The 26,872-nt window shown below is 38.0% G+C and overlaps 1 protein-coding gene across 6 annotated transcripts in view; it reads right to left on the reverse strand.

Moving 5' to 3' along the window:
* The window catches only part of cntn5 (contactin 5), a 109,048-nt gene that overhangs the window by 73,035 nt on the left and 9,141 nt on the right, over positions 1 to 26,872 (reverse strand). For all 6 annotated transcript variants that reach the window (XM_067595284.1, XM_067595281.1, XM_067595283.1 and 3 more), the window contains exon 2: positions 3,292 to 3,410. In XM_067595284.1, the coding sequence (XP_067451385.1) occupies positions 3,292 to 3,346 (55 nt within the window). In that variant the 5' untranslated portion in view covers positions 3,347 to 3,410. The remainder of the gene's footprint in view (positions 1 to 3,291; positions 3,411 to 26,872) is intronic.

Genomic DNA, 26,872 nt, shown 5'->3' on the forward strand with positions numbered 1-26,872 from the left:
TATTGAGACGTTTCTTTTTATTGCCTTGACTTTCTATGATTGACTGATGAATATTTTACACATTATGCAGTCTAATCCACTTAATCATTTTTTAAAAAATCTAAAATGCTGATGAAAAAATAAAAATAATCATTCTTATATTTCTTTATCCTTGGAAACCTGAAAGGATGCAAAGCAGTACAGTATGTGACAACCAGAAAATGGAGGTATCGGTTTCCTTTGAGGAATTAAATTTTACTACATAATGTCTTGATCTGCTTCAAGAAGTGCACGGTTGAAGTATGGCAACATCCACCACACCGTATTGTCACCTGATGTATCTCTGCATTTTTAAGGTTTACCTGAGGCGACAAGACTTGATAAATGGGTGTTTATTTGAGGTTTACTGTTTATCCAATGATTAAGCCAGATCTCACGAGTAGGGGTGACATTAGCAAGACATGACACCACTGAATAGTAAACAAAGTGGAGATGGAGTACAAGAGTGTGAAAAGGGTTGATTTATTTTGTTGTTTGAGTTTCTGAAAGTTGGTTTTATGGTGAAGGTGAAGTTACCTGTAAATCTTTTGTTTGGGGGTTTTTGTTTTACAGCCAGTGGTTATCACTATGGTGTTATCTCTGAGGGTTTTAATGTGACTGCTTTTGAGAGCATGGAAAGTTCCTTAACTCCATTCAATAGTTTTTGTGGCGTGAATAGCTACACATATAATCAAATAAGTAGTGAGCTTTTATAGCCTCACCATTTCTCCTACACATCCCCATGCTTCCCTCGAATTACTTTCACACACTCTCTGGGGAGGCAAGTGTCACACTTTAAAGATAACTGTTTAAAATGTTTTTTGATTAGAATACAACAAACCTCCGAGTGCTTTTGTAAAGAAAACCACAGTCGTCTTCCCTTAATGTTGAACTGGCTTTCACCCTGACAGCCTTCATACAAGTGGCTAACTCTATCTGAGTGTGCTACATTGTGCCTTACCTGGAAACAAAGATGTGTCAACCTGAAAAAGCTTTGCTGTCATGTTCATTCTGCATTGTTGCTCTTTGTACAGTGCATCATTATCTCGTCTATGCAAACACTTAAGATTGCTAACCAATTGTGCAAACTGCCAGTATGCAACAAATTAGGTACTATATGAACAAAATACACATATTTCATGAAAGTAAAATACCATATGGACCATTAAGAAAGTTGTAAATCATCTTCACACGATTGAATTGTTTGCTGTTGAAATGGTAATGAAATTCGGGTGACTTTGATGGAAATGAATCACTGCAATATGTAATATGATCTACAGAAATAGTCCTATGAACACAAATCGTTGTCTTACCCAAGGCTAGCATCTTCGAAGTCTGTGACTCAAAGAGGGGAAGTATGACCAGCTATGAGAGTCCATAGACTCAACAACTGACCAATAGACTCTAAAAACTAAAAGGAAGGGAAGGTGGATACTTCACATGACATCAACACAACACAGCAGGCCATCAGCCTGTGGCGTGCAAAAATGCTCCTATCTTCCTGTCCCTCCACAACAGGGATCCTGCCTTTCTCCTCTAAAATTCAGAATCCAACAGTCCCCGGAGACAGGGTTCAAACCAGTCCCTCCAGGATTTTGGGGAGGTTTTTTTGTGACCATTGTGGCCAAAGATGCCTTATTTTGCAGCAGCTTTGCTCAAAAATGGCAATACCATCTGCAATGTTTTATGTTCTCTTATTGCAGGAATTGAGAAAGGAAAATAATGCAATTTTTTTAAACTACTACCAATAAAGAGTCATATGTAATCACTTCCTTTGATAAAAAGCATACTGCATATAACAGAAACCATATTTCAGCGCTATTTTTTAATTCATTTTCTGAACATGAGAACCATGCTCCAAGTTATATAAAAAAGAAAATACTGTACTTGAGTTCCATTTATAGGCTTTAAATAAATATAACATATAAAACATTAAAAAAAATTGTTTCAATTCCAAAGTGCCCATTTTTATTTTGGGGGTAGATTATGCCCATCTTTGCTGTCTGAACGCATCAACTTGTGTTCTTCAGACTAACTGAATGCAAACCTCATTTGGGAACATCTGGGGACTGTTTTGCTCGGTCTATGGAAGTCATTGTTGTTGGCAGGTGAGATTTGTCCATCTTCCACCTGAATGTGCATCTGAATCCTTTCTGAATGTGCTGTGATGACGTAAGTAACCATGACATAAAATGCGACAATTTGTCCAAATCACAAATGGTCTGTTGATTTGGCCATTTCAGGTGGAAAAGATGTGATAATTTAGCACAATTGCAAGCTCACGCAAATATTGCAGAGATTTCTTGAACTTGCGTTAATTGTTGCAATCGCAAATTTGCAATTTCCCAGAGGGACTGTCAAATGTTAAGAAACAGTTGCCTTCATTTAATAGTGTGATTTAAGAAGTAGACGAATAAAGTCAGCACTGTGTGTTTGATTCCAAGAATTGAAGCTCGGAGAGAACCACAGAGTACATGAACCTTCCCCTGATGAGTTGAAAGAACCAGCGAAAGGGCGGAATCCATTAGACTGGCAAACACAGTCTAGACTGACCGAAGTAGACACTTGATCTGGAATTTAAAATTATGCACTCACTGCTAATTGCGCTAGCAAAGATATGCTACCAGAAAACTCAGCTCAACTGATAGAGCAGAAGACTCCCACGTTGAGGTTTTGATTCCTATTGGGCCACAAAAGCAAGAGAGCTGCTTTAAAGATGCTTCTATAAATATGCATATCCATTGAATGGGGTTTTATTTACTTTTTTAATTAGGAGGGTATACATAAAGCAGTGTTTGTCTGGCTAATTAACCTTGCTGTTCAAATTATGTCATGCAAATGTTGGGACTGAGGAACTACAGTGGTGATGTGTTGGATGTTTTTTTCCTGAGAGTTTCTGCTGTTCACAGCCACCATACACCTTTACTGATGAGGTATAGAAAAACCCTGTCAAGAGATCTCAGACTGAAAATCCTACGAGAATAGGAAACGTTTCACAAGCCATGGCATCTTCCCTTATTCTCCGATTTAAATGAAAAATTCCTCATTTCAAAGATGTGGATTCTTTCCTCTCGAAATGTGAAAAGACACAAATCCCCTCTCACATCTATAAATGATGATTCTCCCAGCTGTGTCCCATTTACAACTGCCATGTCATTACAGTAAATTTCAGTGCGTACTGTACTATTTCTTCTAATATCTGTACTTAAGAAGATTATTCTGTACAACTATGTCTTACTATTATCTCTGAACACCACCTTGTGAATTTCCTACCTGAAAGGCCACTGATGACAGACAGGAGGAGAAATGGTTTCCATGGTGACCCCATACTTGTTGAAGAGGGTCCCTTCTGTAAGAATGTTAGCAGTTCTGCTTCTTCATTAAAGCTTTGCCTGCAAACAGAGAGAAAAAAACATGAATTATTGGGAGGATACACTTCTGGTTATCATCTACATCTTGAAGCACACTGTAGAACTCTACAAATGTCAATTCAAATCCCTCTGCTGATCTCTTTAGGTGACATCTTTGCATTTAGTTTCATGTCTCTCAATCATAGCGATGTTCACACCATGCAGTGTGGCCCAGAGGCAAGTTATCCCCACTCCACTATTTCATGTAAACTAATCTAATATATTACATTTTTTATTCTGACCTCAGTGTGCAAACCATAGCTTGACATGGAACAGCAGTTTCTATTTATGTAAAAACAAATCAAAGAAATAAAGTGAAGTACAAAACTCGTTGATATATTAACTGTGTGGATAAGTAAAGGAACAACATCTGTTAAAAAATGACATTACACAGCTTGTCTCTTAAATAATTATAATAGAATAGTTTTTCATTGTGACATGAATTTTCCATGCTGCATCGAAATCAAATCACAACAGAAAAAAACAAAGTGAGAAAATCAAACACATTTCATGGTATCAATCAGACTGTGATTGGCACCCACAGCACTAACTGGGCTCTGAAATTGGTTGTCACTCATTTGTCACGTGTCACAAAAATCCCATTTTTTTCATATATTTTACACACAAACATGTACCAAGCATAAAGTAATTTTCACCTTAAAGCAAATGAAAAGTAAAAAGGTGTTACCCAGATACTGTGTGTTATATATAAAACACACAATTTGGGTTTTCTCATGTCAACTTCCCAAAATCAAATTGACACATTTATGCTCCAAATACAAAATGCGAATAGTTTGTGAATAACAGCATGGTCCTTAGGCTTTCAGCTTGAGCAATATGCCGCTGCTGCTGTGAATAAATGACTCTTAACAAACATTGCATAAGCATTCAAACACAAGGGTGTCTCTAAAAGATTGAACAACATGGAGAATCTGGATGCAAAGTGGAATGGCCTTTCCTTGACTGAGTTTGTTATTTCCTGTATCAAGATATGTCTGAGTACATTCTCATATTCATACCATACAGACAGACTGTCTGAACATTACCATCCATTTATAAAGGTTTGTTCAATCTGTGTTTGGATTCATTTCATCCAAGTTAGAGATGTGTTATTGTTGCTATGTTTACCTGCATTTTTAATAAACCCTGCACACTAAATTAAAATTCTGGTGCATCTAACATCAGCTCTCAACCCCTTCCATGCACACTCATAAAACAGAGCCACACCTATGATGCAATATGCAGTATGTACGACTCAAAGTTGCTAAACAACAGTTATTTTTCCATTAAGCAATGCACATTGTGTGTATTCTTGAGTGTACCTTTAACTGGGCACCTTCTACCCAATCAGCAAGTATCTTCAGTGGCCAGTGGATATAAAACATGTATAAATGTTTCTTTGAGGACAAAGCCGCTTAAGAGGTCAATGCATCACCACTTAAATTCCACTATCAAAACATGGTGATGCAATAACATCAGGTGAGTGACTAGCTGCACATGGACCATAGAGAAGCCCCACTATTCTCTATGATGGCATTCCATCCATTCTGGCTTACTAACATGTGGAAAGGGATTTTTTTCCCAGTACAACAAAGAATCTGAACATGCACTAAAGCTCTGTCAGACTTATTTATAGTTCAAGAAGGAGCAAGAGGTGCTGGCTTGCCTGGCTCACCCTCCACAGCCTGACCTCAGTGAACTGCTGTGGGAGCAGGCAGACAAAACAACTACTTTTAAAGTGTACACATAAAATAACAAGTTAACATGGCTCATTGCAATTTCTTTAACAAATATTTTGAATGACAAAAAAAAAAAAAATCAAACAGCACATGTAACAAATGAGACCACACTAAAATACATGTCAATTAACTGATTACAGAGGCAGAATTAACACGGAAGGATTGGATAACTTTAGATGACCCATATGTAATAATCTATGTGCTCTTTCAGTTACAGTCAAATTAGTTTGTTGTTGTTTTGGACTTTCTACATTCATGAAATGGTTGAGCATCAACAATCAATGTTCCAACAATACTGAAAAAATGTAAAAATACTGTAAATGTTGCACTGCAATTAAAGGCTTCCATATTTGACAGCTATAATCTTGAATAGAACAGGACAGGATCGCAATAACAAATGCTCATTTTGAGGGGGAATAATATTAAACACAAAAAAACTGCACCTATGCTTATGGAGAATATATTGCTGATGTGTAGGCTTAAAAAATATGGAGAGTAAAGTGCGCCGACCTTGTTATTCAACCTCCTTGCTATTCACCTCTGCGCAAAAAGCAGTCTCCATTTATCTGATATTTTGAGTCTCACTGTCTGCATGTTTGAATGCACACTCCCTTTCCTTGTTTCTCTCTCTCTCTTGTCTCGCTAACAGTCTCCCTCATCTTCATTTAAGTTGTCTGTGTCGTTTAGACCATTAATGCAGTGGCACAGACAGCTCTGAGGGTTGAGGGAAGCATGTCCAGATCCAGCAGGAGCTGTCTCACATTCATCATCCTCCTCGTCTTTGCCTCACCTCATTTGCTCCCCGTCCTCCCAGAATGCACCAGCAGAAGGACTAGTGGGTTTAACAATTAGCAATTAGACTATCTGTTATTTAGAGACAGCGAGAAAGAAAAACAGAAAGAAATACAGATAGAGACACGATTATCCCTTTCATTCCTTCTAGTATAAGCTGTTTTTGCATCTTGTTCTCCATATGTAATCTGCTATTCTATAAGGGGGGCCTTTTCTCTACAGTTTTTGGAAATAAATTAACTAAAAATGGGGAGTGACATTTTATATTGCTCTCTCTGAGTTCTCAGTGTCTTTGCTCACTGATGTAGGGAATTAAATAGTTGAAGGTCTGCTGTCTAGACAGCTGTCGGCACAGGCTGGATACAACTGTTCTTTTCGGAAAAAGGTTTTAACCCTCCTTTATCTCACTATGACCTTGACTGAATCTCACTTGCATACAGCAGCATAAACATAAAACATACCATAACAGTGTGAAATAGAGGAGCAGAAGCCCATCGCATACATTAAATAACACAAATCTGCTTAGGAAAGGAAGCCTTCTCTCAGGCAGTCCCTTTCTTTTCAGCACTTCATTTTATTATTGGCTGTATCGGTCAGCTTGTTGTCATGCAAACCCTGGGGTACGTGTTGGACTGACCAACATCCTAATCAACCCAAAAGTTGATAACTGGAGTCAGAGGCACATCTTTTCCTCCGGAAATTCAACAGCATTTTCTTTGTCTTATCATCTCTGGCTTGAAGGGTATTTTTTTGCAGAATAGAAAACAAAGTCCCTCCAAGACCTTGTTCACTCTAGACCTGCTCTATGTGAAAAGTGCCCCGAGATAACTTCTGTTGTGATTTGGTGCTCTATAAATAAAACTGACTAGACTTGACTTGACTCCAAATATGTTTAGAGTGTCATATTAAAACCTGTAAATTCTACACTTTTGGTTTGGGTTATTTTGAGAAGTGAGAGCAAAACTATTCAACCTACTGCCAAAGAACACACAGACTGTATTTTAACATCTGATAATTCTCGGAAAACGTGTTAGATCAAGTGGAGCGAACAAGCAATTCTGACAATATCAACAATGTCTGTCACACATCCCTCAAACTGTGAAGTCGTCAGACTGAAAGACCGGTAGATAATTTGATGTTTTGCCTTGCAAAAAGTGGCACATAAAGCTAAAATATTTCATGGCTTACACACAATCAAGATGCATATAAACAGTTAAGGAAGAAAGAGAAGAGCAAAGACTGAGCATCAGATTAGTATCAGTAGCAGCAGATAATCATCGTTGTGGTATCAGTATTAAATATGAAACAATCTCCAACATTTAACATCACAAAGGTACAAAAACAGTGTATTTCAACTGTATTAACTCTGTTAGAAACTGTGGTAAATGTAGATAAAATAAAATGTTACTGTGAAAATACTACTTCTTTTAGTTAGCTGTGACTTACAGTAACTGGGTTTCGGAAAGGGAATCTCTCTTGTCTACTGTGAAGTATTTATCATTCTGAGAGAGCAAGGGTCCCTTGTGTATATCAAATAAAGTAGGTCTGCACTCAAACAACCCAAAGTTCATCCCACTTGACTGCTCAATGTCTCACAGAACTCTGCCAGACATGTCATTTGTGGACTCATCTTTCACTTTCCAGTCAACCATATATTTTATACAGGAGGGGAAATTGGTAGAATATTTTTTTTATTGACTAGAGACAACCCCGCGCACAACATATAGGCTTCAGAGCATAATGGTGAGAAAAAATATGCTGAATTAGGAAGGAACAACTTTCAATGAAAAATGACTAGCAAAACATAAACATAAAAATACACAATCCACCAATTAAATAGACATAATCTGAATGTAATTAAAATATTCTTATATAATATACGATGCTGGCACTCTCCTGCCATTTTCACTAAAGCACACAAAGTGTTCTGCAGGCTTTAACTACTGAAACTGGTCCAGCCGGGACATCATATAACTGACAGATGCTTTCATGTGTGTTTCTTCCTGAAAGAGGGATCTCATCTGTTTTGTCTTTCTTGGAATAGCCTTCAAAAACGGCACTTTGCACCCTGGAACTTTTCCATGTGTGTGCTATATACCGTACACTAATAGTGAGGAGCTGGATACTGCTTCGGTTCTGTCCAGGCTATCACAAACCAGTCAGACGGTTATTAATGAGGTAGTGCATGGAGTGCAACAAGGTACGCTGACAATTCTGAATGTGATGCGTCTACGTGATCTCATGGTTGTGCTTCCACAGGGCCTGTTACACATTATACTAATTTGCTCATGGTTTGCCAAGTTCCGAACATTACCTGATAACATTCCTGCAGCAGCTACATTTTGATCAACCACTTGTTGCAGGATTATTGTGTAATTTCAAGACAATACAAGACAGGAACAGAGTAATACGCTTCAGGAAGTGTTGTAAAATTCTATTAATGATCTGCTCACTTGCTGTAGTGTGAGAATCTATTATGTATTCTGACTGGAACTGTTGTAATTGACGTACCATGTTTGTCAGCGTTGACATTTTGTGTTTTATTGGGGGAAATTCACCAACTTGTTATGGATTACTCAACAACTAGCCTGTTTCTTTATTCATGCTTTAACACAAAGACGCCATGGATGAGACTTTTTGACGATAATAGAGAAGATAATGCAACAATGTAATACCAGCATATACCCAAATCCTGATTGTAATTATGGTTTTCACACTCCCTCGTCTCACCTTATCGCCACTTCCAATTAACATGTATCTGTGTGCATCAAGGAAGTTCAGTTTATCTAAGGATGAGATCAGGAATGTAATCATTGCCATCGCAGTGTGACACAGTTAAAGTAGTATCAAATAAAATATATCAAATAAAAAACAGTCATAGCAAGCAGTAGTAGCAGTAGTTCTAGTAGAATCAGTAAAGGTACTGATGCCGGCAGCAGTAGCGACAACAGCAGCAGTAAGAACAAAAACATCTGCTTTCTCCTCAGTAATCATTTGAATATAATCATCCGAAAAATGTGTCTGAGAGGCAGTGAGTGAAAGACACTCCACTGTTCTCTGTGATACTCATCTTTGCTGCAATTGCTCATTGATTCGTGGATTTTGTGGAATGAACACTTGAAGACATGGGTGTGTATTACTGATATTCTGCACAAAATAAATCCCTATTAGCACCTGCTCTGCTAATATAAATATCAGTGACTTTTTGTGTAGATCTCAAATATTGTAATAAAGTAAATTGTTGAATTGTGTAATTGATTATGCTTACAATACAATAAGACAGTCCACATACTAAACCAGACACAGAAGCACCACATGCCAGTATAGTTTGTTGCAGTTGTGCAGACACGTTGCCAGAGTTCCCTTGAAAAGCCACCTGTGAGCATACCTTCAATATGACCTACTTCAAAAGCTTCATTTTACAGTACCTGAACCTGGACAATACTCGCTCTCTCTATCCCCTTTCCCACACACACACTTTCATCTGTATAAATCTTAAGGCAATTGTACATGTCATCGTGTCATCAGAAGAGCAGGAGTGGATTTTCCATGAAAGTTGCTCTGGCAATTCTGGAGTTGGTAAGATTTGTGAAACTCTTCCTCCATGCCTGTAGTGTGAACGAAAGCAGCATAAAGCATACAAGGTTACAGCAGTCACTGTTCAACTGCTTCATACTATTAAAGCTTAATGTGATGGGACTGTAAATACATACTAAAATATTTAGATTGTGATTAGTCACAGTATATAAATATGGAATGCCATATTACTGCAAGTGATATTGTTTCTTTGCAAGAAAAAAAACTGTATGAATAAATTATGTTTGTATATTTGTGTTATGTTATGTCCTAACTATTAAAGTATTTCTCATAAAAATATAATTTGCATTATAACAAATTGAAATCATTTACGTTGTAGGATGTGTAATTAAAAAAAAGGCAGGAAACTTTTTTTTTTTATAGACATTTTTGTGTTTTAAGAGACACAAGCAACTAAGCTCTTTAGAATGACTCTCGTTACACACATGCTGGAGGTTTTAATCCCAGTGCAAAGGGATGAAGTTAAAACATGATAATACGGGGATTACTCTCACCACAGTTTTGCTCCTTTGGCCAAAACAAGACCTTGGTTAATAGGACATCTTTTCCAGATTAGCCTTTTAACCAAGTCATGTTAAAAACCATGGCAAACTCTCAGAAACTCAAATAACAGTGTAACAGGTGTAAGTGGGGACGTGTAAGTGGCTACTGATAAGAATTTCACCATTTTGAGTTGTTGGACTGGCAGGAAAAATCTGGGTGAAGTGAACACTGTAAATTAGTAACTTCCACCAAGGTCAGCCCTCTCTAAATTTACATCATTGAGGATACCCTTGAGCAAGGTACTTTACTGTACCCCCATTTATGCCAATGGAATGACACAGTGGCCAGCAATAAAATGCTACTTATAGTGGAAAAGTGCACCTGTAAAATAGCTGTATAAAGAAGGGAATTGCTAAAAAAAGAACATCCATACTACATTTTTAAAAGGCTTAAAGTAGAAGGCAGCTACAGTGGTCTACCATTTGTCCCATTATCTAAACCCTCAGTTGGTCAAGTTCCCACTCCTTCACTTGTCACTCATCTTGATGAGCTGTCTGCTTACAAACGCCATGTAGCCTGAGGGTGAGGTAAACAGCATCTATATAACCATCAAAGGTGTTGCAGAAACAGGTGGTGAATGCAGCCAATACATCCAACCTGCGGGCAATGTCAATGCTCACTTTGTTTTTGCAGCCCGTCCTCACTAGAAAAATGACAGCATAGGTCTAAAAAATTCAGGCTGGAAAAAACGACCTATAGTTACATTTGCGCCATCTGGTGGCCGTAGTAATTATGATGCTGGGAAGTGATGTCAGTTGTTAAGAGCAGGTTAGTCTCGCATTACCAGACCTATCTCCACAGCGCTGTGCCAGCACTGGAGAAAGGTCTGGCTACACCCACTATCAATTGTGCTATAGGGGAAAAAACACTTTGGGTTGTATGTATTTCTTTAAACCAATCACAATCGGCTTGGGCAGTGCTAAGCTAAGGATGCAGCGATGGTGCCCTTGCTAAAATAGTGTCGGGGGAGGAGGAGGGGGTGGGGAATTGTTTGAGCCCTGGCATTAAAATGGCTAAATCCTCAAATTAACGCCACATAAAACAGTAAAAGACGCATGTTGACTATGTGATACGACTTTTACTGATAAAAATGACAAACATAACTTGCCATTTTCAAAGTGTCAAAGTTGCTAGCTCTGAGGTTGTTGTTGTTTCCCGCAGCGACGGGGATTTTGACAACGTTAACACCCAGATATCAGAAGGGGAAGAGAATGCCACCTGAAATAGACGGCCAATGGCAGGATTATACCCACAGTATACATCTAGTGAGTCAGACTAGGAAGGGGTGTGTTGGGTGGATGGCTAGATAGATAGTGCAGGGGACCACCTGTTTCCAACCGTAAGTGTCATGTTTCCAACCGTGAATCTGAATATTTTTTTTTAAAACCATGATGTCATTGTGTTTACTGTGGCCATGACGATGAAGGTTGCGTAACTTTAAGGAAGTATAAACCATGTTTCAAGTGATCATTTTAACCCAAACTATGATCTTTCCCTAATCCTAACCAAGTGGGTTTTGTGCCTAAACCTAAGCAGACCTTAACCACAGCCTTGTCACACCATGAAGCATAATTTTTTTTTTTTTCACATTTTTTCACAAATGCCCAAATTGATTTTTGTAATAACGTTATTAAATAACTTTATGTTCATGGACAAAAAAGACAGAACTCAAACTCATGTGTGCAGCATACATGTGCTAGAGTGATGTTGTATTTCATCTTCAAAAAAGGCAAGCATTTTGGATTTAAAAGCTGAATAATAATCTTTTTAATGAATACTTCATAAGCCATCATCTAAACAGTTATCAACACACATTACACCACTATATAAAACTTATATATTGGAAAGAAACTCTAGTCCATAGTCAGTTTTATTTCAAAAGCCCTGCACTCGTACAGAGTTTTAAATAAAAATGGCTTTCCCTGGTACTGACAGTGCAGTAGAGAGGCTATTCTCCACTGCTTGAAACATCATGTTAATAACAATACAGCTGAGCACTCCACTTTGTTCTTTTCTTTTCTCCCTCTTACTCACAGCACACACACACCAACTTCTGTTTCTACAAAAAACATATAACCATTGATGCTGGTCAGTAAATTACACTTTAATTTCATTATTCATATACACAAAAAAGCTTGTAAGATTCTTCCAAATGAATGCACTTAAGCTCAAATCAAATCAAAAGGCTGCATACTCAAACACTTTTCTCAGCCTCTTCCTGTTAATCAGACAGTGACCTTCATCACGACCTCTTAGCTTAACTGTCAGTTACATTATGTTTCATATTGCAGTTCAGTGGACTAAGGACAGGAGTTAACAGTATGGCATACAGTGCACTGGAGTAATAGCCTAAATATAGTGCCTCAATTTCTTTTATTCAATCGAGAATAGTTTTAGAATTGAGAATCGATTCTTTATTAAACTGTGACACCGAGAATTGGAATCAAATTGAATCGTAAGACTCCCCCCAAAGATTCCCACCTCTATGTAGTACCACTAAAAGGTTTCGAGCACAAAACTCATCTAGGTACATACATGTGTTTGCATTCCCAGCACAGTAAATGTGACTGAAAGACACCGCTGAAACGCCTCTTGTTTGGACGGGCCTTAAGACTGCAGCCATACCAGCAACGCTGTGATGCTGTAATGCTCATTGTAAAGAAAACCAAACTGTAATATACATAAACCAAAGTACTGTACAAATTGAAAGTTTGGTGCTAGAGGAAATGCGGAAAGTTCACAAGTGCACCAAATTGCATGGTAATCCAACTGACCAACAATGGCAGAGAGCAACTGTTGCAATTGAGCAATTGTTGGTATTGTTGGCAATTCAGGAAATTGAGGTTTTTAGCTTCTACCTAAAAACCTAAATGTCAGACAACAGTCCCCTCTCTGCTCAGAAAAATAACTGGTTACTGCAAGACCGAAGAAGAATTTGACTTTTTATGGATCTACAGAAGTGTATGACATTCACCAACCATCGTATAAATTACCTACTTGTGAATCGTCTAAACATGAACGTCTAAATGAGTACCACAAAAAAACTGTTTATTTAGTGATTATAACTAGAGCCTGACCAATACTGGATTTTTGGGGCCGATGCCAATACCGATATTAGGGAGTAAAAAAATATCGATACATCGGCCGATAATCTTATATATGCATAATATGTACATAAATGCACAGTTTTTGCAATGGCCCCTTCGATATGGTTATCAAACATTTGTGACAAAGATTTGTAATGGAGGCATGATATTTTACAGTTTAACAGTAAACTTTATTGTATAAAATGACATCAGTGCACTGAAACAGTAAACTTCACTGTGAATCTAATAATCATCCCCCCAAGTAACTAAATTGGAAGAAAAAACAGAACAAAAAAAAACATATGTACATATATATTAAACTTGAAATAACAAAAATGATCAGTGATGCCAATATAATTATAAAAAATCAAAAAAATTAAAAATCAGTGCATATCAGATAACATTTAGGCCGATACCGATATATCAGTCAGGCCTTAATTGTAACTGATCATTCTTGATTATTAACTGGCAATCACAACAATGCTTTTTTATGCTTTTTTAAAAAATCTTAATTGCACCATATAGCCTAAACAGTTTTTCCTTAACTGAGGAGCTGTAAGTCAGACTGCAGTGATTATGTCATCCACAGTCAAATCCTGGAGCTACTTCATAGACAGTGAATAATGACACAACTCCTGGGACACTATGACAGCACCCACAGTGATTATAATGGGACACAGGGACATTTTATAAATCACAGGTGAAAGCTCTACATTCAAATAAAACTCATTTGGATGCAATATTTAAAACAAAAATCCTCTGAGCCCACAGCATCATTAATGCAGTCTGGATCAGCTCCAAAAAGGTCACCTAATGCTATTGTGATTGCTAAGATGCTAAGATTTTCAGCTCACCGTCTGTATGTGCAGATACTGAATATGTTGTTTAAAATTAGCTAAATAGCATTATGCAGGTTCTGTTTAGAGTGGAAAGTCCTTACAGGAATATTTTTTGTAACAACTATGGTATACACTTTTTTTTTTAACAATCATTCACACCCTTTCTCGATGTCTCAGTAGCATACTGACATTGACGGATAAAAATAATGACATCCTACTAGTCTAACAAGAGCAACATCAGTATTTCCCTTTATTCATTCTGCAGCGGCGCACTGGCGTAGCAAGTGTGTGGTTGAGTGAGTGGAGAGAGCGAGCGGCGGAAAAGTGACAGTGAATGCGAGCGGAGCAGAGGAAAAGGTTATCAGTAAGATGTCAATCTGGCAGTAAATGTACAGTACAGACTACAGTGTGTCGGTTCATAAATGCTGCAGCTTCACAAGACCAAGAAAAGTCTCATATGTTGTTACTCCAACTGCTGGAAAAGTGAAGGGGTTAGCTCCGAAGTTAGCGACAATGGGTTTACCTAGCCTGACCAGGCTCACTTAAGGTGGACTGACATTTAAGGTGGACCAGCTATTCTCATTTTTAGGGTCAATCTCAGTCGCTCCTAAACAGAACAGAAAAATGTCTGGCTACTGAGTCTCTCCCGTGTCCCCTCCCCTTCTCCACCACCCCAAAGCAGTCAACCTCGGGGAAACGCTGAACATGAATGTTCCTAATCAGCTCATTATTGTCTACAATGAGGTTTACAGGCATAGAAGCCATGTCTGGAACAACAGCGGGTATCAGGATTCCCATGAGACGACATCTCCCCCTTTGAAGACTTTTAGTTATTTATAACAGTTTTCCATTTACAGAGTGTACCCTTCATGACTAACTTCCATCCAACTCCGGGGATGATGTCTATTAAAATAGGGTTATCCAAATGGGTGATGACAATGTAATTGGTGTAAACAATTTGTTAATTTTTTTTATGTATTATGTGATGTAATAAGCATCGATGAAGTGTCCTAAATCCTCAGTGAGCTGCTTTCAATCGCTGTTAGGCCTGTCACGATAATTATGTTATTGACTTATCATATGATATATGGACATGACCTTGATCATTTTCGCTAATTTTGATATTGCCCATTGTATTTACATATGTGTTTGTTTACATAGGAATGTCACCAACATTTTAGCCAACATGATGCCAGAATAAATAGCCTAACTTACTGTGTGTGGTCTATCTATTTGAGGCAAATAATCTGGGTTTTTTTTGCAGCGACATGTGAACAGGAGAGCTGTTCGTTTCTTCAAACAGCGGCCAGAAGTAGCCGGTTTCCCGCTCACAGTGAATAAATCCTCACATTTAGTACTTTATTTGAACCATGTTTATTTTGTACCATGTTAACTGCAATTGCGGCATAAAATGGTCTTAAAATGACAATAATATCATTTATCGCAAAATCATCCAACAAAAGTAGTTATTGTGACAGACCTAATTGCTGTATTAATGTATCTGTTCACTGCTTCTTTTGATGCTTAACCTTCCATTCATCTGGAAAAGGACGCCTAGAAGTTTGTGTCAAATCATGCCCCAAAACCTCTTAAAATTGGAGTTAAAGTGTAAGCTGGATGATTGCTGCTACTGTCTGTAACAGAGACAATTAAGATTATGTTTGGTAGCCTTGCAATGAGTCATCACAACAAGAAAACCATGAAACTTCAGCCCTAAAAAATGCTGCTCATACACCATCAGACTATTAAGTGTGTATCAGAACAGATCCCCCACCATCTCCCACACAGAGACAGTAGAGACAACTTTGTTCTGCCCACGCTTCACTGGTATACATTCACAGACAATGGCTAGTGTAGATAAAAAAAAAAAAAGTGATTGTCACACAATACAGGAGAAATTCCTGGGGATGAGTGCATATTTTCAGACTCCGGCCTCATACCTGACATTCAATTGTCTGTTATGGTTGAGGCAAACGATGTGTGAATACTCAGGAATGGTTTCCTATTCATTATCTGAACAGTTTATCCACCTCTATCTCCCTAGTCACAAGCGACATCCCAGAAACTACTGACCCGATTTTGACTAAACTTGGCTGAGTGATGTGTCTTATTCTTAGAACCAGCATTTCAAAAAATTACAATGATTTGCCTAAGGGGCCCCACAGCAAATAAGTGAAATAATCTGTCCAGTCTTTTGATGTACCATCACAAATTTTTGTTGAGATGCAATTCATCATAAGTAATTTCCCTATACTGACACAATCAATTCGTCTTTCCAGATGTTAGATGTTGCCATTATTGGTGGGTGACATCATTTTTAAGCATGTCTTTTTTTGTCATCAAAGAGGCTCCATGTTTTGTTAGAGGGACAGATTCAGGTCATGTTTATTTAGTCTCTGCCTTTGGCACAGGATTGTTCAAGTTCATAAAAACTGCAATGCCATGTCATTATGTAACAGCATGTAGGCTAATTTCTTAAAAACTAAGAATTAAGCTCCCATGATCACCTATGATATCACAAGAGTTTCCCCTGCCTATCAAACTCAAAGCCTTTTGTTGACCTTCCACTTTCACTTCCTCGCACACCACTTTCGGCATCCCACTGGGCTGCTGTTCTCATGGGGCGAAGGCAAGGTCTTGCGGCCTAGTACCTGTAGCAAACTGATTAACCAACGCATCACGTAGCCTACGTTGCCACTGTATTACCGTACATCACACAGTATATGCGCAAGCACATTAGACTACCGTATATGACAGTTGTGGTTGACATTTTAAAAAAACAAACGACGATAATGAGCTCAACCACGTGGTAGGCATCACATGACCAAGGTATTCCGGTAATGCGGTTATCGTCACAGCCTTACAACGCACCACGCATGTTCTCCAGCCTTTACCACCTTTGTCTCAAAAAAATCCAGGGAAAACCCTGCACCATCCTGCTACCTTCAACAGATTTTTGAAAAAGCCACATGATTAATCAACTGCGATAACGCAGTGTAGACAAAGCCAGTCTGTACACCATCCTATCCCGACATCAGTGGATGTTCCCACACACACAGTTCTCTTCTGTACATTTTCCTCATCCATTCTACCACCAAAGCATAGCTGTCTCAGGTCTCTCGCTACCACTTTTCACCCCTCAATGGTTTTAATTGTCCTGATGACCTCAATCAAAAGACAATTACCAAAGGGAAGAGCAGTACAGGCAATTATTGTCTTCACCATGAGACAGCGCACACCTGAATGGAGCTAGCGTCTTTCACAGTGGTAAAATTACATGTGCAGCCAGTGATGGCTGTCGTGATGAAGAAGTGAGCATGAAGTATGTGCCTGAAATCTTTGGTGTCCTGAGAGAAGACTGAATATGAAAAGACACTGACACTTCAAAGCCCAATGAGCAAGGTGCTATGGTTTGAAGTGGCACACATACATGAAGTTATGCAGAGGAATTCAGGGCAAGCTGAGATGAGTTGGAAAATAGGTTAAGAGGGACTGTGAGCATATAGACATTTTTTTACTTTAATGTTACTCCCCTATAAATGAAACAAATGTACTCAGAATTTTTAAACTCTCTGCATTCGGGCTTACAATCAGCCGATTATTGATTGTGTGGATTAGGACGTTTAAATTCATCATTGTTTCAAGAATCGATGCAGAGATGCTCACTGAGGCTGATGAAATGACATTTCCTGGATCGAGGAAGGAGTAAGCCTCAGAAGTGCTTATCATCTCTGCAGCTTTTGGGTATCATAGGAGAGGCAGCCTGTTATTTTGTGTATTTACAAAGGCATGAATAAATCCATGTGACATAAAAGCTTTAAAAAATGCAAACACTTTTGAATGCTGGTTGATATATTTGACTCTGTGTGAGTTCAACTTTATCTTAATGCAATGTCATATATTGATATAATATAATGATAATAATAATGTAGTCATGCGATGTTAAATCAAACAGCCAAATCAACATAAATTATACAACCAAAAAAAAAAAAAACAAGCACAAACTGCATCCCTGCTGAGTTTGTCAAATTTTGAAATGCCACTTTAAAATGTCACCTGTTTTGTCAAAATACCAGTACATTCACAGTCATCTAGTCTTTTAAGTAGGGTTGAGTACCACTAACATTTAAACCAATATGTACCAGTACCCAACGGTACCTTTATTCAGTACTCTACTCTCTCTGTAATAACAAAGTAATACATAATAACAAAGCAATACTACTTTGTTACTACATATGTAAACATATGGTCTCATCCATGTATTTAGTAGGATTAACATGCTGGCTAACAGTCTGTTACCTGAGATGCTGCAGCTACACCTTAAACACCTGATAACGGCACCGATGTTTTAGTATTTGATTACAGATCCATAGCAGTGTCTAGCTGTCACAGAATAAGACATGAATAGACAATTAAAATCTGTTAATTACTGAAAGAACAGACCGAGGAGCAATAAAAACAGCTGTAGCCTGCAGAATATGTCTAAAGTATTGCTTATTTACTTTGTGAAAGTGTGACGTCCTTTTCAGGTTCAGGATGATATTATAGGAGACACGCAGCTGTGCGGCATCATATTTTGTGGACTTGAGATGCAAAGCATTTGGCTTATGAAGAAAAATAATGAAGTTACAAGAGGTTTTTTTGTGATTGATTCATGGTTCATCAATTTTTATTTTATGAATAAATATGAAAAGCTGCTGTTGGTGTCGTCATCCCACAGGTATTACAATCACATATATTAATATTACTACATTAAAGCAGTTTCCACAACAGCCTGACTGTTTACTATCACATCAGATCAGCTGACCATTCAATAAAGACACTGGATCAAAGGGGTGTTGCCGTCCGGTAAAAAACTTCCACAGAGGATACACCTGTGGTTCCTCGTTCTAAGCTCCTCCAGGAGCCTCCTCTTTCTTTGTGTCCTCGAGGTGCAATTAAGGGATTTTGAAGATCCACAACAATGGTGGCGGGAGATCGGTTTCCAGGTCATGTCCGGAGGACAGAGGAGAAAAGATGCAAGGAAGCATAAATTAGCTTAATGAATAGCACCCATGGTTAATGGCTTTTCCTGGCTTTTCCCCGCAGAGAAGATGGCTGGCCGGATCCATCCAGAGATCACGCATGGTTAGTATCATGAATATCTCTGCACAAATTTGTCCAAAACTGATGCATTCAAGTTAAATCTGATAAGTTAGTCTATGTTCTTAACACAATCTCAGAGACCCAACCCTTCAGGGCCTGAGTGGACCTCCTGTCGTCAGGGGGAGGATGTAACATTAAATTAATTTTGGGACGAGAGTGGGAAAGAAACAATGTGCTGTACAAAAAATACAGTTGCAACATAATTCATTCATTCGGTTTTTGTTTGTCACAAAGTACTTGGCAATTAAAATATTTGCAGTGGAGCACCTTATATGCGGTAGGCTATACCCCACCCTCCCAGTCAGATAACACCATATAGATTCTAACTCTGTGGGAAACATTGCACCCTATCAGCATTTTGCCTCTCGCTTCTAAACAATGTTATTTTCTTGAAATATTTGTAATGAGAAGTTATTTGTATATTATATCCACTACAGAGGCCACCTAGGGAATTACACTGACCTGAGGATGAGATGGTTGCCAAGGGAACACACACCCTCATGAAGCCTGTTAAAGGCATAAAAATGATGTATTTTTATTTCACCATGGCTGAAGGAAGGTGAAAATGTTTTTTTTTTTCTTTTGTTTCTCATCTTTTAAATATGGGGAATGCATACATACATGCACGTAGTACAAACACTGGAAACTACAAATCCATGAATTCAGAAAATTAATTACCTCAAACTGCCATACTGGGCTTTTCGCACTATAACTTACTGGTGTCAGAAATCAGAGTCACTTGCAAATAATATGCCACATTCACACACTCTAATTTTCACTCACATATGCACTATAGAGCCCTGTAATACCATGTTATGCCACCGTAACGAGTTTACACCTAATTTCAAAATATAGTTTAATGCAACAGTTATGATTTAAACAGTGAGTTTATCATTAGTCAATGATAACACCGTCCAGCAAATTTTTACATTTCATTCTAAATGTGGTATTTAAATAAGCAAGTACTCATTATCTCTGCTCAGAGAGTGCATGTACAAACAATCTGAGGCTGATCAATAAGCCTTAGATGAAAAGTTTCTTTGGAACTGATGCTGGCTGAGTCACGCTAACACACCCCAACCCACTCCATTTTGTTGTGGCAGGGAAATATTCACGTTTTTCTTCAGTAATCTGCTCTCTAAAAGCAAGCACTAGATAACAGCATGGTGTTACAACAAAAATGAGGACTTGCTTTGTTACTCTTGAGATTTGTCAGTAAAAGAAATTGAAATCTTTGCCAGTATAGTTTCAAATTCAAACAGTTGCTCACTCACAGAAACACCTGAAACCATATGTGAAAACTACTACATTTGTGCATGATGTTCAATTGCGGAAAACAAAGCATTTTGCTAATTAGCCAAACCTAAATAATATAGACACCAGATTACAGAGCACACACCAGAAAATGTTTTTTTTTAACATTTTATCCACTGACCAACTCACACAAAGTTATTTATTCTAATAACTAACACATCTTTCTACCATCAAGCATTCAACAAGGCTGTAAAGGAAGATGAAGAAGAGCTGACACCTCTGAGCCAGGCGCACAAATGCAGCCGACAGTAAAAAGGTGTCACAGATTTTAAACTGGTAAAAGGATTAGATACAGTCTTAAGAGTGAGATGGTGATAAGCATGAGTCCATCTGAGGCCTTATTTCTTTTGAGATGTCATTTTTTGTGGACGGCGGTTTATTTTATTAGATTCCCATCTCTGACACTGCAAAAGCAGATTATAGAGAGGCACTGCACTGGAATACCTTCAGTGCCATGAAAGACATATTTACCTCCAGCGACAGCCTGATTACCCACACCTGAGCTTAATCAAGGAGCCGACTACGGTGCGCTTCACTGGATCAAATGTGCAGCTGGTGATTTGTTGGAATGAGTTTTACTTTGCATGTTGATTTTTATTTTCCAATTTGAGTCATTTGAGTAATTCACAATTCTTTTTTATCAGTCTTTTTATCTTAATTGATCAACAACATCCATTTGTTAAATCAGTCTGATTGTTTGGCATCCCTTCCCGAGATCGAACCTGAATTTGATCTTCCTTACCAATATCATATCAATCTTATCAATAACCGTTCTTACTCTTTTATTCCACTATTCATCAGAACAGGAGCTCAGTCAGAAATGTGCAAACAATTTAGATCAGAATAAACTAGCTGCTTCTGAGAGAACATTCATTCCTTTTAACAGAGGCAGGTTAAATCTTTCATCTATTTGAAAGATTTGAAGATGTCATGTAAATGTTTTCCATTTACTTTCAGTTTTTCCACAAAAGCTATACTCTCTCTGTGCATAAGCACTTGAGTAAAGTCAAAACTGTTCCCTTGGGACGACGCACCGCTCGCTCCTCTGTCGTTTGTCATTTACGAAAGCCGTCTCCCATTTTTCTAAGTGGGGTATCTTTCCCAAGGGATCTTTAAACATGTGATATTTACAAGTTTCGGGAAAATAAACAGAAGTCTTGTCTTCTGCTTATTTTTGTGTTTTAACTCCAAAAGCGGTATATTCTGATAAAAGTCTCAGTACGGAAACAAAGCAGTGAGCTGAAAACCTCTAAAACAGATTTAAGTTTGGACGTAGCCTAGCGCCAGTCTTTCTTTGCCTTACTACAGAGCATGTGAACAAAAAATCATTTTGTCTAGCACTCACGAAAAGTTTCAGTAATCTGATTACATTCAGAAGAAAAACAGCTGCCGTGTACTCACAGCCATTGATGCAAGTTGTGTCTATCTGGAAATGGAATAAATATGAGCAAAAGACTCTAAAATTCTTTCTATACCTCGGTGTTGTAAACAGTAGCTACTCCCACAGAGACATAAACATCTATACAACATCACAGATTCAACACATAGCAAAAGAAAAGCAGTATAGGCCCTGACTGAAGCTCCCCCAGAGGTACACAGCTGGTTACTCATTGTATACTAACTAGGGATGCAATGATTATAGATTTTGATGGTACGGTTATAGTCTGAGGATATGCATTAATTTATTTCACAATACTACAGATGGATAAAATCACACTGTTTTGCTTTGAAGAGGGAGCACAAGATGCACACTTCACCAAGGATTCAGCATCAGTAGGTTGAACTGCTGCAGTACCAGAGGTAGTCTTAGGCTGGAGTTGAATAAGAAAAATGAAAATAAATAGTCCGTGCCAACATGAACTTTGATTTCTAATATTTTAAAAACAGTATTTTAAATCATTATTAATAATATAAGATGAACTTTATTGATCCCCTAGAGGAACCTAATGTAGGTAATAAACTGAAAATCCTGTCTATTATTGTTTTTTTGTTGCAGTTTCAGTAAAAATGCAAGAAATAAATTGACAATATCTCTTCTGCAGGTCGTATTAATCCCTGAAATGTCATTCATTAGATCCCATGGTATAGTGCTAAAAGTCTACAATATCCTGATGTTAAGTTACACCTGGCATATGTACCTTCCATACCTAGCATTTACTCAACACAGATGGCAGGAAGCAACAGGATGTAAACGGTCGCACTGAAGCTTAATGGATTACATGTCGTTTTGTTGAGCATTAATTTAAAAAACGGTGCAATGCTCCTTTTCCTGCTGTGCTGCTGTTGGTTTATGTTGTTAAAGCCCAACTCTTAACTCACCGCTGTTCAGTTGATTGTAAGTGACACTTTTATATTTAATTCCCTACCAACTCAATGTTTTATTAAGTATCTTGCCACTAAAGTAATGTGTATTACCTTCACTGAGATAACAGTGAAATCAGTTAATCGCTGCATCTCTAATACCAACTATAGCGCTTTAAAACTCGGGAGATCTTAGTGACCTTACACTTGATGAAGCATTTCACCAATTTAATACATGGCACATTCCACTTAAATCTAAGTTTGACAGCCACTAGTTGTTTTGAACCCTTTGAAAAATTTTTTAAAAAACCCAGACACGACACATCATGTGGGCGAACTTCTACTGAATAACAGTAGCAGAAAACAGCTGTAAGAAAGCAGGTGTGTGCAGAGACTAACAAGTGAAGGCTGTTGCAGTTAATGCTTAATAGAAACTACAACATCAACATTTCTTGCACCTGCTTCACAGTAAAAGCCACGCTCTCTCCAAGCTCCGCATGAATATCAGGTGCTACATCTCATTCTAGGCAGGTATTTTTTTTTTTGAGAAAACTCTCTGCTGTAAAAGAAGTAATGCGCTAACACCGCGCTAGGCCTTGTTAATGTTTAACACACACACCATCTCACCCAAGAACTTCCACCTGTTCCGTATCCATCTAGATGACAATAGGATAATGGGGGCAGTTGACACTTCTCATGTGAAAAAAAAAATGTCACAGACTACATGAAGCCCCGGATACTTAAATGAGCCAATTCAGCTGTTTAAAGCTGTTATGCAGAGACATTCAAAGGGCAGCACAGTTATGTGGTGTGGAATAGCTCACATAGCAGAAGGCCCCAAAAGAATAAACTTGTCTTGAACGAAACCACGTCAGAATAAATTTCAAGTTCAACTATTTATTCATTCACATAATAGTGTGTGGGCTCAAAGAGACAGCTCAAAAAAAAAATTATAAAGCAATAGTCAGCTACAGATGATCAATGATCACCCAGGGACACCCAATGGTTGACTATCACCTCAGTAGGTTGGGGTCCTAATCTCTTTAAAAAAAAAGCCGACTCAACCTTCTGTAAAGGTTTTGTTTTGTACTAACAGATGAGAGGGGCAGACAGGTCATGCCATGTGGTGAATTTACTGGATCTAAAATGGCCTGTGGTGCTACATCTGCCCGTGCTTAATAAAATGGTAAGCCTAATTTGTAGATTATGCAGTGTAGCCTGGAATAAATTACATTTCGCATTCGCTTAATTGTTGTAATTAAAATCCTTTCTCACACCACAAATTAAGCCCATTTACAGTATGACAAAGGGCACAATCCCTAAAAGCATCTGGTTATTTCAAAGTCTTAGAAATGTTCTTTCCTTGGAGAATAAACATGAATTAATCGATTCATTCTGACCTTAAAACAATGACAAAACATTGCTTTTGCTACAGGCAGTGACTGGGATACACTAAATAACCCATCAAGCCAGGAATATCCCTCTGTACATAGACTAAGCCCAGTTTTGTAGTTATGTTTTAACTGTTGCATTAAAAAAGATGGTGTTTGAATCCTGACAAACATGAATATATGGCATGCACAGCTGCATACAGATAACACACACACATACAGAATATTACATCCGCATAGTTTTGCAGAATCCTGAGCATGGCCATCCTAGGCTGCTGCACACACATACACTCACCCACACCAGATTTGAGCACCTGAAGCTCAGTGTTTCATTTTGTCCTTATTCAAAGGCAACGGCTGAACACAGGTTCTGTGTGTCACACATTATGCTTTAAATGAGCTTTGCTGAAAATTGAGATTTAATGAGTATGTGATCTGGCACATCAGGGGCCTGTCTCAAGGCTCATTGTTAGATCTCTACAGCTCAGGTCAGCACAGTTAACACATCCACTTGTGCATTGCATGAATGTTACATTGTTAACAACATAAAATGTCAGGCTACTTAAAATGAATTAATCTGAATCCGGGCCAGCCACGATGGTGTTTTATTAAGTTAAAGTCGTATACGTAATGACACTGAGGGTGCAGCTCTTACTGGATGTATCAGCACGGATACACTGAACAAAACAAAGGGGACAGAACTGTGTTATGAAAGTGGAAGATCAGCTAACTGAGATTCAAAACTCTGTGGTAAAGTTTCAGGCTATAAATTACAAAAAACAGCCATCAGTGCCTTTGTACCTGTAGTTGTTTTTCTGGCAAACAGCAAGTTAGAATATCAGAACTTATCACATGGCAACCGTGTGGGCACTTCACTTATATTTCAGACTCTGATGGAAATTATGGGTTGCCTCTAAGAATAGCTTTTATCCCCTCTATGTTACAGAATCTTACAATATGTCAGAATTGGACATGTGTACTTTCCTATTATTATACATTCATGTTATACCGACTCCCACTAATCAGTGCTTTCCAAAAATCCATTAAACAATGAAATAGCAGTGGTACAAACTGAGTTATCCCCTGATGACATACTGAAGGCGAAGAGAGAGAGAGAGAGAGAAAAAAAAAGGAATTGCACAGATGGTCTTTTAAAAGCCTTTTCTAAAGTTTTGCTTTGATGGTACAATCTCTGTGAATTAGCCATGATGCTTTTAATCCTGATTAAAATTCCTGTTTTGAATTATGTTGATATCTGAGTGAAAGCAGAAAAATGAAGACAGAGAGCTGAGACGCACAGTGAGTGGCAGGTTGGAAACCAAGTATTAGACGTGTGGTGAGGTAAAGGTCGCTTCTAACATAGCAGTAATGTGACCTGATTTCCCCTGCTCAAATCAAGGGGCACAAGTTGCTATGGTAACTATATTATGGCCTTTAGAATTAAAGTTGGGTAGGGAAGGTGCTTTTGGAAAACCCTTGCAAACTCGTTTCATCTTCTAAAAATTGCCTTCATAGAAATGCAATCGAGTTGTGACAGAGATAAGTATTTTTTATGTGTGGTCAGTGTTAAAGAAGCACAGTTGAAAATTGGAGCGCAACAGCCACTGAAATGAAACTATGGGTTTCTGTGTCACATGCTCATTCCCAGCGTAATGCTGTACAGTCCCATGGCACATTTGTGGCAATGATATATAGATCTAATTAATTCTCAATTTATTTGAATGCGATTTCCACTGTCTGGCTCCCTAGATGCTCAAGTGCCTTCATCTCCTCTATGGAGTATACAATGATGCTACTAGCTGGTTGACATTAGCGACTGAACGGGGGATTAGAATCGTTCATGATTGCTTTGATCTGTGATCATTAATTGTAATGAATAGATAATTGTTAAGGTAAATTTGATTATGCTGTTGCCCCAGTAAAAATGTGAGTGAGTATAAATGGGAATACTTAAACCCTATACCTAAACTCTAAGATTCAAAAAATGGGTTTTCACTCGCTTCAGAATGCATTAGACCAAAACATTAGGATGATAACATTAGATGAAAAGACAGCATTGCTGAAAGAAAAGACAACACAACAGCTCATAAATATTTGACTTAGTGCAACTTCAAATCGCCTATTAAAACATAGCCTAAAGGGTAGGACATAGTTTCAGTGTGTGAATTAATAAATGAAAGACTTTTACCACAGTTAAAAACTTCATTTGAACTTCAACTCACCAACAGGGATAGAAGGCATCGAGTTTGTGGAGCATTACTAGCCTCAACATAACACACAATTAGAGAAACGCTGGTCAGATGGACTGACATTATGAGGGAAATCTTAAATTGGGCCCATAACAATGTAAACTGCAGTATTTACACACTGCCTTTATTTTCATTTAGCCTCTTCAAGGGATTTAGGGATTCTTACATTATCTGTGTACATACAGTGATACATATAACCATAACTAGTTATCACATTACTATCTTCTAGACATTTAAATCATAAAATGTTATCTAAAAGTGAGGTACATCAAGTGATTTATAATAAAATCCATTGTTTAAACACTCAAACTCTCAGTGTATTTTCATACAATATAAACTGAAATTAATGGCTGCCTGGATGGTCAGTAAAATACAGTCTTTGGAAAATGGTTGACAACAAATTATGTACACTTAATATTAAATAGAATTAAACATGCTGAAAATAGAG

The sequence above is a fragment of the Thunnus thynnus genome, chromosome 7 (assembly GCF_963924715.1).
Source record: "Thunnus thynnus chromosome 7, fThuThy2.1, whole genome shotgun sequence".
NCBI classification, from domain to species: Eukaryota; Metazoa; Chordata; class Actinopteri; order Scombriformes; family Scombridae; genus Thunnus; species Thunnus thynnus.